Below are 16852 nucleotides of genomic sequence, written 5' to 3'. Positions count from 1 at the left end.
GTTCCATAGCTTAGTCCTGGCAGAAGAAGGTGGTGATCCTCTTTCAAAACAGAAGTGGAGGGAGCGTGGCATTTTGAACATTTAATACTCTACATTTGGTCTGTGTTGGATTGCAAACACCTGAGTTATAAAGGAGAGGTTTGGATGGCCGCCATCTTGTCTCAAGATGGCGGATCACAGTAAAAAATCTCCCTGTCAGAATCCCCAAGAAGGGACCTCCTCCCATATTTTAAGTTTGGTCTGTCTCATCCTGTAAACACCTACGTTATTGCAGGGGATGGGGGAACATGTACAGGGTGATCTCATAAGCCTTCTTCCCTTCAGAAAGTAGGTGAATAAAAACAAGATGATTTCAATGCAACAGGAGCAAGATGCTATTTTATCTGCTGCTGTCCCTTATGGTGTTGTGTTGTGTTGTGTTTATTGCCTTTTATTGTTTTATTGCGGTTTATGGTATATTGTCTATTGTGCTTTGTCTTTTTACTGTAAGCCGCGCTGAGCAACACAAAGGGATAGGTTATCAATCTTTTGAAGAAGTAAACAGATAAAAAGCAAAACAAACCAAGTCCCAAGAATATAAACAGAATGGCATAAAACAAGTTCACAGCAGTTATTTTAAAAAAACACCATTTAAAACACCAGAAGGGGTGGAAATCCCACTGAATAATCAACCTGTCTCTTTGCCATCCACCTAAAAGCAGGCAAAAGACAGGTCCCACCGAAATGCAGAATGAAGCTGTTCCTAGCAGAGATATCTCTGCAAAGCAGTCCAGAGAACTCCATGACTCATATTGTGTGTGTGTGTGGCGCTTTGATCTGAATCTGCATTTGCTCCTGCATTCAGATGCAGACAACCCAACAGACTAGTTAACTGTTCTGCATTGTTGTCACTCTGGCTGATTCTGTGCACTGCTTTGTACATTTAGCTGCAACGCTGCTCCGTCAATTTGGTATTTGCACGTCCTTGGATCCCATGCAGGTTTCTGCACACAGAAGGTAGAGCAACAGATAGCAGGGGCCTTAACTACCTGCTTTGCATGTAGAAAGTCCTGAGTTCAATCCTTGGCATCTCCAGGCAGGACGGGGAAAGACCAGTGCCTGAAACCTTGGAGAGCTGATGTAGACAATATTGAGCTACATCAGGTCTGCTCAACTTGGGGCCCCCCAGCTGTTTTTGAACTACAACTGCCATAATCCCCAGCCACAGTGGCCAGTAGCCAGGGGTGATGGGAGTTGTAGGCCAACATCTGCAGGAGGGCCAAAGTTGAGCATCCCTGAGCTAGATGGACCAATGGGCCCATCAGTTGAAGGGGGGATGGAGCCATAGCTCAGTGGAAGAGCGTCCGCTTTGCATGCAGCAGGTCCCGGGTTCGATCCCTGGCAGCATCTCCAGGTAGGGCTGGGAAAGTCTCCTGCCTGAAAACCTGGATTGCTGCTGCCAGTCAGTGTAGACAAAATCCGAACCTGGTGCCATTCACAATGCAATGTCCCCGCACATTGAAACCATGGAAAAAAGGCCTCTGTGTGGATGTGCTGTAAAACAATCTTCCATGACATCACGCGAGAGCCAAGTGGCAGAATAGCTAGCAACACAGAAACACACGATGCCTTGGGCTGCCTCCTGGCTAGAGGCCTAAGATGGCGGCTGGCTTGCCTCGGGAGAATAAAGCCCAGAGCTTAAAAAAATAATAATATCCCCAAGGGCCCTAAAGCCAAACTGGCCCTCGTTTTATTTGTTGTTTTCCCAGGAGGCGCCGAGATTCTGGTTTCAGGACAAGCATTGAAAACACAGATGTGCACTTTCCCCTTTGCATTCTCGAGGTGTTTGTGTTGAGAGGAATTTTTAGCTCTGAGAACAAGCCGAGGAAGAAAGCAAATGTAATTGGGGGCCGTCTGTGCGGGGAGGGCTCTCTCTTTGAACAGAGGGAAGCTTCATCACATCGTGCTAGTTCCGCCGTGCCCTCTGATCCGGGACCCATTCCTACCTCAACCATTCACCCTCGGAAGTCGGTGCGTGGTATACTAGACAGAGTGCCGGAATCAAACCAAAGTTTCCCATAGTCTGGGGAACATACCAGCGGGGATTTGAACCGGCAACCTTCTGCTTGCTAGTCAGGTCATTTCCCCACTGTGCCATTAGGTGGCTACCGTAAGCTTAAGACCTGGTTATTTCTTTAAGCTTTCAGAAAGTCGGAATAATTGTCCCACTGTTGTATTTTTCGTATGCTCTAGTGATGGCTACTTCAATTGTATTAGCATTAACAATACCAACACCTGCTTAGCTTTGCAAGGTGGCTGTAGTGTATTGTCTGCCCTCACACCGTGCTCTGGGACCCAGAGCATGGTCTGACTCTAGGAAGTTATTTGAACTATTCTTCCACCAGCTTCTTTATCCCAGCAATTGAAAGGTCTAGCACAGGCATCCTTAAAAATAGGCCGGTGAGTGGACACAAATCAGCCCCACGGGAGGGAAGGAAATGTTTCACCTACCCCAGCTCCGGCATGATCTCCCCATGCATTGCTTCGTTTCTGGATTCCAAAAGAAGAGTTTCATTCTTTTCCTGAACGAGGCTTTCTCTCTTGCTTTCTCCTGCTCTCTTGTGCGCTGCTGAACATCCTCTCCGTCCATATTTCCCTAGAATGACGATAAAGCAACCCCTGTGCTATGCACACAGTTCTCTTCCCCCCTCCCCAGTAAAATATTCCATTAGCCAAAAATAAATGCCAGAGTTTACTATCTGGAGAGGGTTCAAATCGCCATGTTCTCATCATTGTTCCATAAGCTGCGGAAAGACACTTGGCTTTCTCTCTCTCTCGCTCTCTGAGGTAATGTGGCTTGCAAGGACAATTATTAGTATGAGTATTAATCAAGCTGCTAATCAGATGGTCCTCATTGATCAAGGCCTCATCCTGGCACCCCCTGCACTTGCTCACGGAGTCCTCTGCTCACTTTCTAGCCCTCTTAAAGAGGATTGGAAGGAAAGGATGAGGTTGTACTGGAAGCTTTTCAGAAACGAAGAGAGAGACACACACCAAGCAAAGAGCAAAGCGTAGAGCCAAAGTAGCCGTGCAGGCCAGATGACGGATACGGCCCTGATCTGTTTAGGGCACTTTCCACTAAGAAACAGATTTAGTCTTGGGGTCCAACTACCCTTTACCTTGGACCTGCCTTTATCAGCTAGGCTTAAAACAGATAGTGGACTAGGAAATTACCTATTCATAGTTCTGTTTCTATATTGCCTTTCGTAAAACTTATCCGGTGCGTGTCCCGCCACGTGGGTAGGACCCAATGCCAGTTGAGATCGGCCCATGGTTGCCATGGGGGCCATGACGTCCTGAGCTGCTGCTACTAGGAGGCCTTGGCATGGACACTGAAGTCCTCCAAGACAATACGCCTTGGGGAATCCAAGACCATCTCCGCAAGTGGAGGCACGGATACTGAGGTGCAGCGGGGTGCTTGGTACAACAACAGAGTCCCTATTGCAGGCCCACCCCCAGGGCGAAACACTCAATTGCCTCTCTGGGGAACCAGGAAGGGGAATGGATTCATGATAGACGATGGGAACTCTCCCTCCCCGGCCATCAAGGCAGGCTGCTGTGGGAGCAGGAAGGAACGCTGGAGGACGGAGCTGGGAGAGACCCACCCCACCCAGCTCACCCGGTCAGGTCTCCCTCACCTGAGATGTTTTTGCATTTGCTGATCCGACATTCAACAGTAGACTCCCCCAGGGAGCGTCCACAAAACTCCCTGGAGCCACAGGGCTGGGAGAAGAGCCAGCAAAAGGGACAGGCCCCAGTTGCCTGGACCGTTTCCCCGCTAACGGCCTGCCAACTCCCACCACCATATCTGCACACCACCCAGGAAATGGCTACCCCGTCCCGTCCCATCCCATCCCATCCCATCCCCCTGCTCTCTTAGGCACATCCTAAACGCCGGCTCCTATAAGGGTGGGGGGGGGAGATATTTAAATAGTGTTTTCCGAAGCCCACCTTATACAAACTAGGGCCAAAAGAGAAGGCGGGGCTGCTGTCTGCTCTCTTCTCCATCCTCGGCAGTTTCTGGAAGATTATGGGAGAAAACAGGGAATAAAGATTCCAGGGTGCGGAAAGGTTGAGAAGATCCTCCTCCTCCTCGGAACTCTCGGTCTCCTATACCTCCCAATGGAGATAAAGCACGGACCCGCCATACGCCCGTCTGAATAACACAGGCCCTCAATCCCCAAAACTCCCCAAGCGGGACCCAAATAAAGTCCTCCTCCTCCTCTTCACCCCTGATCCTCGTAAGCACCCACTTCCTACCATTCCTCCAATTAACGCTATTCTCTCTCTCTCTCTCTCTCTCTCTGATGCTCTAACTGCCTCTGGACTCGTAGGGTTGCCATATTCAAGCATCTCAAATCCAGGAGACCTAATCTGCATATTATGCAAATTAGGTGGCAACTAATTTGCATTCTGTTTATTTATTTATTTGACAGATGTGTATGCTTTCCATCTCTGCCCTCCCGTGTGATTGGATCCAGAGTCAAATCTGGACAATCCGGGCAGTGCATTTGAAATCCATGTCAATCCGAGTGGAATTTAGCAGCTGGGTAGAGGAGCCAAAATCCGGGGGCTACCCTAAATTCTGGAAGACATGGCGACCCGACTCTGGAGCAACCTTTCATTTTGGGGCCCCTCCACTGGCTCATGTGGCTCAATGTTGCTAAGAAGTCAGACTTTTCTTTTCTTCTTTTGTTTTCTGGCATGCTTTCCCCGTGTCCCATTTCGTGTTGATGCTGGAGTGGCATGCCTGCCATGCTGAGTGTCAATCCCCTGTTTCAAAACTGGGTTGCCTCTTTCTTCTCCCCTACATCTTCTCTCTCTCCCCCACCCCACCCCACCCCTGCTTGGCCACCCCGCTCATTCTCATTTGTCTTTCCATCCTCTTTCTCTTTGGATGAACTGGGGCGGTTTCAAGACTCATGTGCCTCTTCGATCAGGAGGGGAAACCTCTTTCCAAACCCCTGTCTCACACTAGATGCCTTCCTTAGCACCTTCTGGATTGGAGCCTGTCGGGTGCTCTCTTCGGAAAACTGAACTCTTGGTGACTGCGAGGAGGACAAAACGATAATCCTCTAACACCCCCATCCACGCCAACTCCTTCCTTGGGTGGTTTCAGTTGGAGAAGCAGCTCCTGAAGGCACCGACTCTTATCACTAAGGGTATGAGGGGCAGAGATCGTGAGTAAGGGGATCCCCGTTGACCCCTCTGCTGTCTGTGTTCTGATTCCCCGTTGTTAGACTGATAGCCTCAGGTTTCATTCTCTCATCTCAGAGACAGACTTCCGTCGTCTCCCTTCCCCAGCTAGGCATGGAGGCCTTCCCTATCTCTCTCTCGGATGTATTTCCTAAATAAACTACTTTCCTTAGAACTTTAACTCCACGTCTCCTCCAGACAGTCTTAATTAGCAGTGATCTTCTTGCCCGGGCACTTCTTACTTGTGTGCTGCACGTAGTTTAACCCCGACGGATGCCAGCAGTTTCAAGCACCTCTCCGATCTGGGGGAGAAACTCTCCCCACACCCCTGTCTCACCTCTCTAGATGTCTTTCTTTGCTCCACCTGGATTGTAGCCTGTCGGGTGCTCTCTTCCGAAAACTGAACTCTCGGTGACTGCGAAGAGGGACAAAAACCGTTTGCCCCTTTTTTTCAGCTAATGGGGGAAACCTAGGGCCCAGGTCAAGCCAGTTGTTTTCACTAATAACAAAAGGGGATGATCGTGAGCAGTATTCAAAGAAAACCATCATTGACAATAGGGAAGATGAGGGTATCGTCCACTGCAGATTCACCTCCACCACTCGTGCTAATTCAAATTCTCCCTCTGTGCCTTTCAAGAAGCCTGCGGCTGTACACATTTCAACCCCTTTTCCTTCTCCCTCTCCACCAGAGTACTTCTGGTGGGCTGCAGTCCCATACTGGGGACATTAACAAAAGCATCCACAGCCATCAATGGGACTTGCCGTTATCAGGTAAGTCCCACCACGCAGAGTCACGCAAGCGATAACTGCTAGATAGTGCTCATGTGTGAAACGTGGCCTTACTAGGAATGTGCGGCCTCAAGCTGAACCGATCAGGCTGCTTTGGGCCTGGCTCAAGGGTAGTAGGGGGCAGTAAATTAGTTTAAAAATAAGATAGACTTGCTGCCTTCAAGGGCTGTGGTGGCCGGGGGGGGGGGCGTGCTGCAGTGACCACTGGGAGGTGTCTCCAGGAGCTCTCCCTCCCCCCGCTGGCCTCCCCCCTTGTTTCCTTGGGCCAGTTTGGCCCATTTCAGGGGCATTTTGGCCCTCTGTGCATGCATGGCACCTATCTGGCCATTTGCGTGACCCAAATCGGCTCGAATCCAGTTGGATTCGAACCGAACCGGATCTTCCGGTTTTGTGCACATCCCTAATCCTTATTGGCTAACAACTCTTTTCTCCTTAGAAAACAAGATTACGTCACGCGGTTTTGCTAACCAAGATTATATCAATCAGCAGAGGAGAAGCAATTTAAGCCATAACTAGTTTTGAGCTAAATGTGGTTAATACACATACAGCACGGCCACTCAGGCTCCTGATTACCCCTACATACCCCCTTCGTGTCCCTTATTTGGGCAATGGGATGTTAGCCACCCTAATCGAAGACCAACTCCTTCCTTGGGTGGTTTCGAGCACCTCTTTGACCTGGGGGGGAACTCTTTCCAAACATCTATCTCACCTCACTAGATGCCTGCCTTAGCTGCTCCGGGATCGGAGCCTGTCGGGTGCTCCCTTCCGGAAACTGAGCTCTTGGTGACTGCGAGGAGGGAAAGAACAAGCTAATAACACCTTCCATGGCAACACCTTGGTTATCACTTGATGACCCTTCCACTCCTTCCTTGATTATTGTCTGTTTTAATTTTATGGTTGATTTTAAATTGTTGAATTGTTTTGACTTTTTATATGTGTTTTAATTGTTTTATGTTAACCGCCCTGAGATGAAAGTCTGGGCAGTATCGAAGTTTGATAGATAGATAGACAGATAGACAGATCAATTGTCTCTTTCCTTATGAGGTTATGTGGTGGCATCGGAGAGAATTATTGGGCCACATGTATTTGGGGAGAAATATGTATCTATGCATAATAGGTTTTTTATGCGTGTGTCTTGGAAAAGGAGGCAGAGGCATAAGCAGGAAAGTGTTCACTGAAGAAGCTCTACTCCTCTGTCCACATCCCGTTTCAAAAAGAGCTTGTTTGGGGTTCTAGGTTTGATTGAAAAGAATCCCAACTGGCAGATAAATAACTGCATGCTAGTTTGCTCATCCTCACGGCTGGCTGACATTGCTTTGGTAGGTTGGCCTGAAGCTGTGATTTTCTGCTGTCTCTTTGCCAGAGAGACATTATTGTGCAAATATAGTGTCTCCATTTTTAAATAATTATGTAAGCTCTCCTCCCTTCTCACTGTGTTTTAGCTCCACTCCCCTTTTGGTGTTTCTCAACAAGGGAAACCATGGGCTGGTTCTTTGTTCTAAAAGTCTGTAAGCTGGTGTCCTGTGCAAGAGTCGAAAGGTGAAGTGTGTATGTGGGAGGAGCTTTAAAATGTGTAAAATGCTTGGAGATGTATATAAGAGGTGGCATACACATACGCATGATAGAGAAATAATAAAAAACAGGCGGATACACAAAGATGCAAAATGAATTAAAAAAATAAAAATGAGTAATATACAAATGCATGCAATTAATTTAAAAATAAAAATAGGCAGTGTACAGAAATGCAAAATAAACTAATGGTGGTCTACAAACAGGTGAGATACATGAATAGCTGGAACTTTTCTTCTGCACTTAAAATGAAAGGGCCCTCACTGAAACAGGTCGTGGACTGTAATCTATTTGATCAGATTTGATTTCACTACCCTCATTGCCCCCTCCCCACTTCTTTTGAAAATTATCTCAGGGTTGGACCCACCGACTGTCAGCTCCACCTGCCATGAGCCCAGAGGTTGTTACCTCTGGCTTTGCCTACCATTAGCTGCCCTGCTCTCTGTCCCACAAGCCTTAAGGGGCCCCAGCTTTCCCTGCCAAAAGGCAAGGCAGGTTGGAGTCCAGTGCACAGCTTCATGGGACAAATGGTCCTCCTGCCAGCAGTCAGAGGCAGACGGGGCTCTTTAAGTGTCTCCACGTTCAGGCCATCCCTCCTGGAGAGTGATTGTCTGAAAGGAGCAGCCTTTTGGCCCAGGGTCTGGTACTCCTCCAACTCCTCTCGGAGATATTCTGTGCTTGGGATGGGCCGTGAAAGTGGTTTAAAAGCTACAGGAGACTAATCTATTGCCGCTGTTTCAGTACACTCCGAGCATTTTATCATCCTTACTGTGTCAAAGAGCTCTGAGAAACTGAAAGAAAGCAACGTATGTGGCCATCCAAAAACCAACAAAAGGAAGTCCTTTTTCACACAGCGCATAATTAATCTATGGAATTCTCTGTGATGGGATGTGGTAATGGCCACCAGTTTGGATGGCTTGAAAAGGGGTTTAAATACATTTATGGAGGACAGGTCTATCAATGGCTACTAGTCTGGTGGCTATAGGCCACCTCCAGCCTCGGAGGTTGGATGCCCCTGAATACCAGTTGCAGGGGAGCAACAGCAAGAGAGAGAGAGCATGCCCTCACCTCTTGGCTGCAGGCTTCCCAGAGGCATCTGGTGGGCCACTGTGGGAAACAGGATACTGGGCTTGATAGACCTCGAGAGTGATCCAGAGGGGCTGTTCTCATGTTCGTATGTTCACCCAGAAAGGTTTTGTAGTCAAGGTCACATTTTAAAATGGATATCAGTCACGTCTTGTGCACATGCACACAGGAACACAACATATTGTTTGGCTTTTTGGATGCAAAATATTAATGCAACAAATAAATGCTTGGCACGGTGTGCAATGCACTTGCCAGAGAGCAGGAATGCACCAGAGCAACCTGATGAGCAATTATGGGTTGGTCTCTGTGTAATATCAGAAGTGGCACTTAGAGAAAACTTGAATCTGGGTTTCCAACATCCACAAACCGTACTGGTGACGACACATATGAGGAATCAACTGTTCCAGACAGCCCATCGGGCCTAGGTGAGGTTACTTCTGTTCGTTGACCTTGCATCCATCAATCAAACCCCCAACTGTAGCAGGCCTGATGACAGCAGTAAAGTGAGGACAGCCCAATCAATCCAAGCAGGTTTGGCCCTGGGAAAGGTTTCCTGCCACTTACATAATGGTTTTGCTTGGGACAGTCTGTCTATCAATGGCTCATGAGTGTATGAGTCACAGGAGACGAGGGAAGCTAGAAATTGAAGGAGAAACCAGGAGCAGAACCAGCCAAAGTGTTTTTAAAACTGAACCAGTTTTTAAAAACTGTGGGCTTCTCAGAGACATCTGGTGGGTCCCTGTGGGGGGAAAGGCTGCTGGACTGCATAAGACTTGGGCCTGATCCAGCAGGGCTGATCTTGTGTTCTTAAGAGTATTCATGATAGAAGCCCCATCCTTTGGATTCTGTGGTGTATTTTCAGTCGGCCCTTTAGTTGTTGGTGAAGGGCAGACTCATAGGAACCTAGGAAGCTGCCATATACAGTCAGACCATTGGTCTATCTAGCTCAGTATTGTGAGTGAGCCCCCACAGATCAGTCGTTCACATGGCCTCCCGTGACTGCAAACCATGAATGACGCTTCTCAAAATAAGGCCAGTTCATACATTCGGCTGCAGGTCGCCATACAATGAGTCATCAAGGGATGAGTCATCAAAGAAACAGACATGCATAAGCTGCCCCTATAACTGGAAGCAACCAAAAGGCCATTGTGCAAAAGGCAGAGGATCAAGCTACCCAAACCGAGTGACTGCCTGCTATAGGCTGAGCTCAAGTGTTTGCCAAAGAGCCAGATTACTTTGGAAGCAAGCCAAGACACAATAGTCACTAGCCAATATGACCTTGCAGGGAGAAATTCCCTTCCTTGCTCCAAATGTGAAGAGCAGCAAAATCCATCTGCTGAAAGCCAATTACAGCCTTTTGGTGCCAGAGGTGGGTTTTTTTACCCGCTCTTTTAGATGACCTTTTCCATAGCTCATTCCTTCATTATCATTCTTTCCCTGGCTATTCACTAATTCTGGCAGGGAATACTCTAGCAAGAGAGGAGAGATGTTAGGTAGCAACAGACATTACCCAGCAACACTTCCTTGCATTGACTCAGGACCACATTAGGCATTACCTTCCCTATGTGAGTCCTGGCATAGATCTCTTCTCTGCAGTGGGAGTTATAGCACTACAATGCTCCTATCCCCATGTCTATTCCCAGTTGCATGCAACATATGCACGCCAGCACTGGCATGTCCCTGCAAGCAATGGTACTGCCATAATCGGCTCTGCACAAACGATGGGCACATGATGCTCATATGCTGTTCATGCTAAGCAGGTAGGGCTGAGCAAAATTCCTGCCTGAAGCCTTGGAGAGCCGCTGCCAGTCAGAGCAGGCAATAGTGAACTAGATGGACCAATGGTCTGACTCAGTAGGCAGCAGCTTCCCATGTGTTCAGATCACTGTTAAAAATACATAAAAGTTGGCTGCAACTCTTTCATGCAGGATCAGTTGCTTAAAGCCTTGTTCAAATCCTCCTCCTAATCCTAATTACTGAACCTACTAATTATTTGCATCAGTGACAGCGCTGATTAGAGGAGAGCTGGTCTGGTGGTAGCAAGCATGACTTGTCCCCTTAGTTAAGCAGGGTCCACCCTGGTTGCATATGAATGGGAGACTTGATGTGTGAGCACTGGAATATATTCCCTTCAGGGGATGGAGCCGCTCTGGGAAGAGCTTCTGAGGTTCCAAGTTCCCTCCCTGGCAGCATCTCCAAGATAGGGCTGAGAGAGACTCCTGCCTGCAACCTTAGAGAAGCTGCTGCCAGTCTGTGAAGACAATACTGAGCTAGACCGACCAATGGTCTGACTCAGTTTATGGCAGCTTCCTATGTTCCTATGACTGGCAGCCTATTGTCAGCCTGCCTTTTCTCATCAGCAACTGGGAAATCGACATTTGTGTGGTGCGTCATTGTTCTACTTACTTTCCCTTCTTCTGCCAGCTCTTAGGAAAAGGGTAGCAAGACCTCCTATTCTGCTAGGGTCAGCAAGCTCAGCATATGCAGTCACTATATTTAGTGCCTTTGGGCAGGAAAAGGGACCCACCACCTGTGAGTCTATTCCTCATTGCCAGCAGGGGTTAGTCTACTTACCAGCACCTGGAGAGTTGTCCCATGCTGGTCCTGACGATCTTCAAAGGACTTGGTTTCCATGGCTTTGTACAAAATGCAGGGAAATAACGGGGATAATTAGTATGGCAAGAAGTCACTTCCTGGGCTAAAGCTGCAAGCCGATCTCCACCTTATATGCCAGCCCAGGAGAGTTCTTGAACAGAATTACTCCCTGGCCTTGGAGCAATCCAGCAATCCCATCACATACTCTATACAGAAAGCAGATTCTGCTGGGAAATCAGACGGAAAGGGACTGAAACCAACACCCAGTGGAAAGCCTTGCTCTTTCCACGTTGCAAAGAAAGGGGAGCGTGTCAGCAGAGGAATTGCGTTCATCAGGCAGCCCAGAACACAGGACAGGACTCCAGAGGAGATTCAGACTCTCTTCCGCAGAAGAAATCTATTCCCTGGGGCATGAGAAATTGCAGGAAAACACCAATCTCTCCAGGACAGGAATCGCCTCTTCTCTCTGCCTTGGCTTGCCAGGGATCAGTTTTTAGAGCATGACAAAATAGGAGAACTGAGGGGACAGGATGTGAGTGCCAACGTGTTCCCGTCAGTCACGGGGAGGCCCCCTTGTCTGAATGCTTGCAACATCTCTTCAGCAGTCGGTGGGGTTGCTATATTTATCGCTTTGCCTTCAGGCAGGGCAGAGGTGGGATTCTGCAGTGTCAGTTTCCTGAGCCTCTTAGAAGGCCACAAACTATCTGAAGCTTCGAGGAGAAGATCCGGGCAAGGCAGCACTGGGAACGGGGAGCAGCGCTACCGGCTTGCTAATGGACATCCCATGACCCGTTGGTGTGCCGTCAGCACAAGCCTCGCGTTCACTCCCAGATTTGCCGGTGACCGGCTGAGAATGCAGTTCTAGAGGCCAATTCCCACCCCTACCCCCACACACAACTAGCCCGGCTCCTCTGGATTGCTCTTGACAGCTCCCTTGAGATGGATGCTGATTCCTGGAGGCTTCAAGCCAATCCTGGGGTGGGGGGTGGGCAACCTAGCCAGTGTTCCCTGGACCAAGGATTTGCAGATGTTGACTACAATGTCCATCGTCCCCAGCCAACGATCATAGCAGGTGGGATTATAGGAGTTGTAGTCGACAACATCTGCAAATCCAGAAAACACTGGATGCTACTATTTGCTAACCATGCCTTGTATTAAGTTGATTGCTGGTCCAGAGGTGGCTCGAGGCCTCCGAGCAGCTGAGGCAGGGCACCAAACACCCCCTTGATGTGCAGCCTCCTTCCCTTCCTCCTCCTTTCTTAAAAGGCAGGGGTCAGAAGGACATCTTGCCACCTCACTAGTGCCCTAACAATCTGCTGCCTGAAGCGACCATTTCACCTTGCCTCATGGAAGGGCCGCCACATGCAGTTGACAGAACTTCCCACATGCCTTTATCCTCAACAGACCCCTGTGGCTAGGCTGACTGACCCAAGGAGCTTCATGGCTGAGTGGAGCCCAGATCTTCCCACTCCTAGTCGGACACACGAAGCACTAGACCATACCAGATCGCCTCTCCGTGGCTCTATAACTGTCGAAACTCATGGTTTGTCCTAAGGTAGTTCCCGAAAAGAGTGAGCAGGGACGGTGATGTGCTGCAAAAGAATGGTTTAAAATAACTACACGGAATTTAAAAGGTGAGTCCAAACCTGCTGTATCTCTGCCTAATGCACTGCTACGGAGTGACTGATATGCCACAAGAAATAAACAAACGGAATATAACTGCAGGCCACTGTGAAGCTAAGCCACTCAAACTTTGCTACTCTGGCTGTGCTTCTTTTCTATCCACCGCCTTCTAGGGACAGGCAATTCTGCTCTCTCTTTTCATCTGGTCCGAGCTAATGCAGAATTGCCGGTCATCAAAGGAGGCTCCCTGTCGCCCCTCTGTCTGAGTCACTGTTCTAGGATTGCAATAAAGAGAAGAGCTTAAAGAAGCTCTTCTGTTTCTATCCAGAATAAAATGTCCCTCGGCCATCAGAAGCAAGGCAAGTGCTATTCTAGGAGGAGAGCATTGTGACATTCTCTTTCATAAATGAATGCCTAGATCTCAGCACACACACACACACACTTTTTTTTTACAGAACTAATTGAAACCTTGGGTTTATCCTAGCTGACTTATGTCCAAAGGCTTTGAGCCATTTTGCTAACATCCAGGCAAAACATCCTGCCACATTCCCCTCCCTCGCCAACTCCTACAAATATTGACCCATGACACATTTCTCCCTTGAAGTACCCAAACAAGGCAGCCCTCCTTTGTAGGGCAACCCACATGACCATACACCTGGGTCTTTAAAGTAAAGTGTGCCATTGAGTCGGTGTCGATTTGCAGCAATGACAGAGCCCTGTGGTTGTCTTTGCTAGAATACAGGAGGGCGTTACCATTGCCATCTCCCGTGCAGTATGAGAGGATGCCTTTCAGCACCTTCCTATATTGCTGCTGCTCAATATAGGTGTTGCCCATAGTCTGGGAAACAGACCAACGGGGATTCGAACTGGCAATCTCATGCTTGCTAGGCAAGTCATTTCCCCGCTGCGCCATTCAAAGACAACCACAGGGTTCTGTGGTCGCCAGGAGTCAACACCGACTCCATGGCACACTTTACCTGGGTCTTTAGCCCCTCATTAAAGCCTCCGATGAATTCCAGCCCCGTAAAAAGGCCTTTGCCACATTGCTGAGAGAAGTAACATGCTGTCTCGCTAAATTGTGGATGGGCTTTCCAACATGTTTTCTATTTCGGTTCCAGCCAGGGGCCTTGTCACTATTAACGGCTTCATGTTACGTGGGACAGCTGCTCAGATTTTGCAGTTCCCTCTCAGTCGAAGTTCTTCTGCCCCCTTCTGGCTATGACTGCTCTCCAGGCATGGGGTCCTTTCTGTCATTCCAGTTTGCTTTAGTATTGCCACCACTGGTTTTATTGCATGGTATAAGTGTATGGCCCACCTTTTGCAATGCAATCTTCTCACCGCAGCGACCAAGATCTAAAAACAAAAACAAAAAACACCACACAAAAAGCAGCAATAATTATAACAAAACCACACAAATGACAACAGGGAAATCTAGGAAACCATATGGGGGCCAGCTAGGCTGTCGGGGACTTGAGACCCGTGTAATTTTGGGTTTAAAGGTCAGACCCTCCACTTTGAATTGGGTTCAGAAACAAAGTGGGAGCCAGTCTAGATGAAACATCAGTGGAACTACATGCTGTGAATGTCAGACTCCGGCAAGCAGCCTGGCAACAGCATTCTACACTGTCTGCAGTCTCCAAACACTCTTCAAGGGCAGCCCCATGTAGAGTGTATTGCAGCAGTCAGTGAGGGATGTGACTAAGGCATGCATGACTGTGGTCAGATCTGCCTTCTTCAGGAAATGTCATGCCTTGAACTAGCAAATATCTCTCCTTTTAGAAACAGATCCAGGGGTACAAAAACGGTTTGAAGTGTGTGGCAATTTGGGCATGAAGTAATCTTGCACAGGTGCCTCAAAAGCTTGAAATCATGACCTAAGTGCCATTTCTAGTTCATTTACACATAAAGCTGAATTTAATGTCTCTCTCCTGAAAAAGATACAGAAGGAGAAAAACAGTTTATTGCAAGTCGGAGGTCACAAAAGTTTCAAAATCCAAATGATATGAATTGCAAGTAATTCTTCTTTATATTGCAGCACTGGAAGTGTACAATCTGTTTTGATAGTCCTGGGAACTCAAATCTCCCTCATCATCTGGCTTCAGTTCTCAGTTCACTGGTGAATGAAAGAAAGAGAGAGAGAGAGAGAGAGAAATTGAACCGATTCATGGGGTTGAAGACATGTCAGACTGCAGTGCTCTATTACCTTCTGGATGGGTACTACTGTCTCATCAAACTCAGTGGCCTGGTTCACATAATTGTTCAAATCCGGGTTTATGTTGGTCACCAACATTGGCGTGATTGTGTGAACCCATGTCAAGGTAGGAATCTTAGATTCATCTCTAGCCATAAACCACCTTAGTGTGGGTTCACACAACCATCATGCTAACGTCAGGAACCCAGATTAAACCTAGATTCAAACAAGTGTGTGAACCAGGCCAGTGGGACTTGTTACCCAGGCTACATGGATTGGATCAGGTGACAGCGCAGCAGTTCCTTCCGATAGCACCAAGTTATCACTAAATAGCCAGCTGTCGAATGTCATGCAGAAAAAGTAAATCCGAAGCTGCAAAGACAGAATTACAATGGGAATGTGGAACATAAGAAGCATGAATATGGGAAAGCTTGACACAATGAAAGATGAAATGAATCAACTACAGATTGACATCTTGGTCACCAGCGAATTAAAATGGACTGGAATGGGACACTTTCAGTCAGAAAATCATACCGTTTACTACTCAGGACACGAAAAACAGAAGGAACGGTGTTGCTTTCATAGTCAGGAAGGATATAGCAATCACAGTATAATGTGGTCAGTGCCTGACTAATATCAATTAGATTTCGTTGACAACCCTTTAACATGACAGTTTTTCAAATCTATGCCCCAGCGACTGATGCAGAAGAAGAAGAAGTTGATGAGTTTTATGCTCAGGTTCAGTCTCAAATTGACAGAACATGCAAGCAAGCTGTGCTTCTGTTGGTTGGAGACTGGAATACCAAAGTTAAGGAGGAAATGGTAAGGAGGGAAACGTGGTTAGATTGTAGGGCCTAGAAAATAGAAATGAAGCAAGAGAATGACTTATTAGTTTCTGCCAATCCAATGATCTCTTCATTGCTAACACATTCTTCAAACAACCAAAGCAGCACCTATACACATGGACATCACCAGATGTAGTATACAGAAATCAAATTAATTGCATTATTGGTGCAAGGAGATGGAAGAGCTCAGTTATAACAGCAAAGACATGGGTAGAGGCCAGTTCTGGAACAGATCATGAACTGCTCATGTGCAAGTTCCAAATCAAGCTAAAGCAGAAAAACAATGCTATCCGGTTTCCACAATATGATCTTGAGAATGTACCCACCATTTTCAAGGAGAACATCAGGAACCGCTTTGAAGTTCTGAACCTCATAGATAGAGAACCAGAGGAATGAAATCAAAGAAGTTGTTAAGGACAGATATGAAAAGAGACTGCCAAAGACCAAGAAACAGAAGAAAGCAAAATGGATGTCTGAACAGATGGTGGAAATTTCCCAGAAGAGGAGAGAAGCCAAAGTCAAGAAAGATAAAGACCTCAGGAAGGAACTTAATCGGGATTTTCAGAAAGCTGTTCGAAGGAACAGGGAACAGTGCTACAATGACATCTGTGAAGACCTTGAGGATGGAAATAGACAGCAACCAGCCTCAGAATTGACAATGAAGACACAGAAGTGGTGGATAGCATCTGCCTTTTAGGATCGACCGTCAACAGTAAAGGATCCAGCAGTCAAGAAATACGCCACAGACTAGGACTTACTTGGTAGGGTTGCAATGAAGGCCTTGGAAAGGATATTTAGATGCTGTGATGAGTCTACACCTACAAAGATTAGAATTGTTCAGACACTGGTTTTCCCCATGACACTCCATGGATGCAAAAGCTGGACTTTGAATTAGCAAAATAGAAAAAGTATTGATGAT

The 16852-nt window shown here is 47.5% G+C and overlaps 1 protein-coding gene across 4 annotated transcripts in view; it reads right to left on the bottom strand.

Annotated features, from left to right (window-relative positions):
- ATP1B4 (ATPase Na+/K+ transporting family member beta 4) overlaps positions 1–16852 on the bottom strand; it is a 31967-nt gene that overhangs the window by 6768 nt on the left and 8347 nt on the right. For 2 of the 4 annotated variants that reach the window (XM_053274016.1, XM_053274014.1), the window contains exons 2-8: positions 14213–14250; positions 12777–12866; positions 11254–11315; positions 6734–6811; positions 5573–5650; positions 3991–4059; positions 2491–2635 (exon numbers count right to left, since the gene is read on the bottom strand). In XM_053274016.1, the coding sequence (XP_053129991.1) occupies positions 2491–2635; positions 3991–4059; positions 5573–5650; positions 6734–6811; positions 11254–11315; positions 12777–12816 (472 nt within the window). In that variant the 5' untranslated portion in view covers positions 12817–12866; positions 14213–14250. The remainder of the gene's footprint in view (positions 1–2490; positions 2636–3990; positions 4060–5572; positions 5651–6733; positions 6812–11253; positions 11316–12776; positions 12867–14212; positions 14251–16852) is intronic. The other 2 variants (XM_053274017.1, XM_053274018.1) reach the window with 2 other exon arrangements.

Source organism: Hemicordylus capensis, chromosome 11, assembly GCF_027244095.1.
Source record: "Hemicordylus capensis ecotype Gifberg chromosome 11, rHemCap1.1.pri, whole genome shotgun sequence".
Classification (NCBI taxonomy): Eukaryota; Metazoa; Chordata; class Lepidosauria; order Squamata; family Cordylidae; genus Hemicordylus; species Hemicordylus capensis.
Note: the sequence above shows the minus strand (reverse complement) of the source record. Positions and strands in the feature narration are given on the sequence as shown.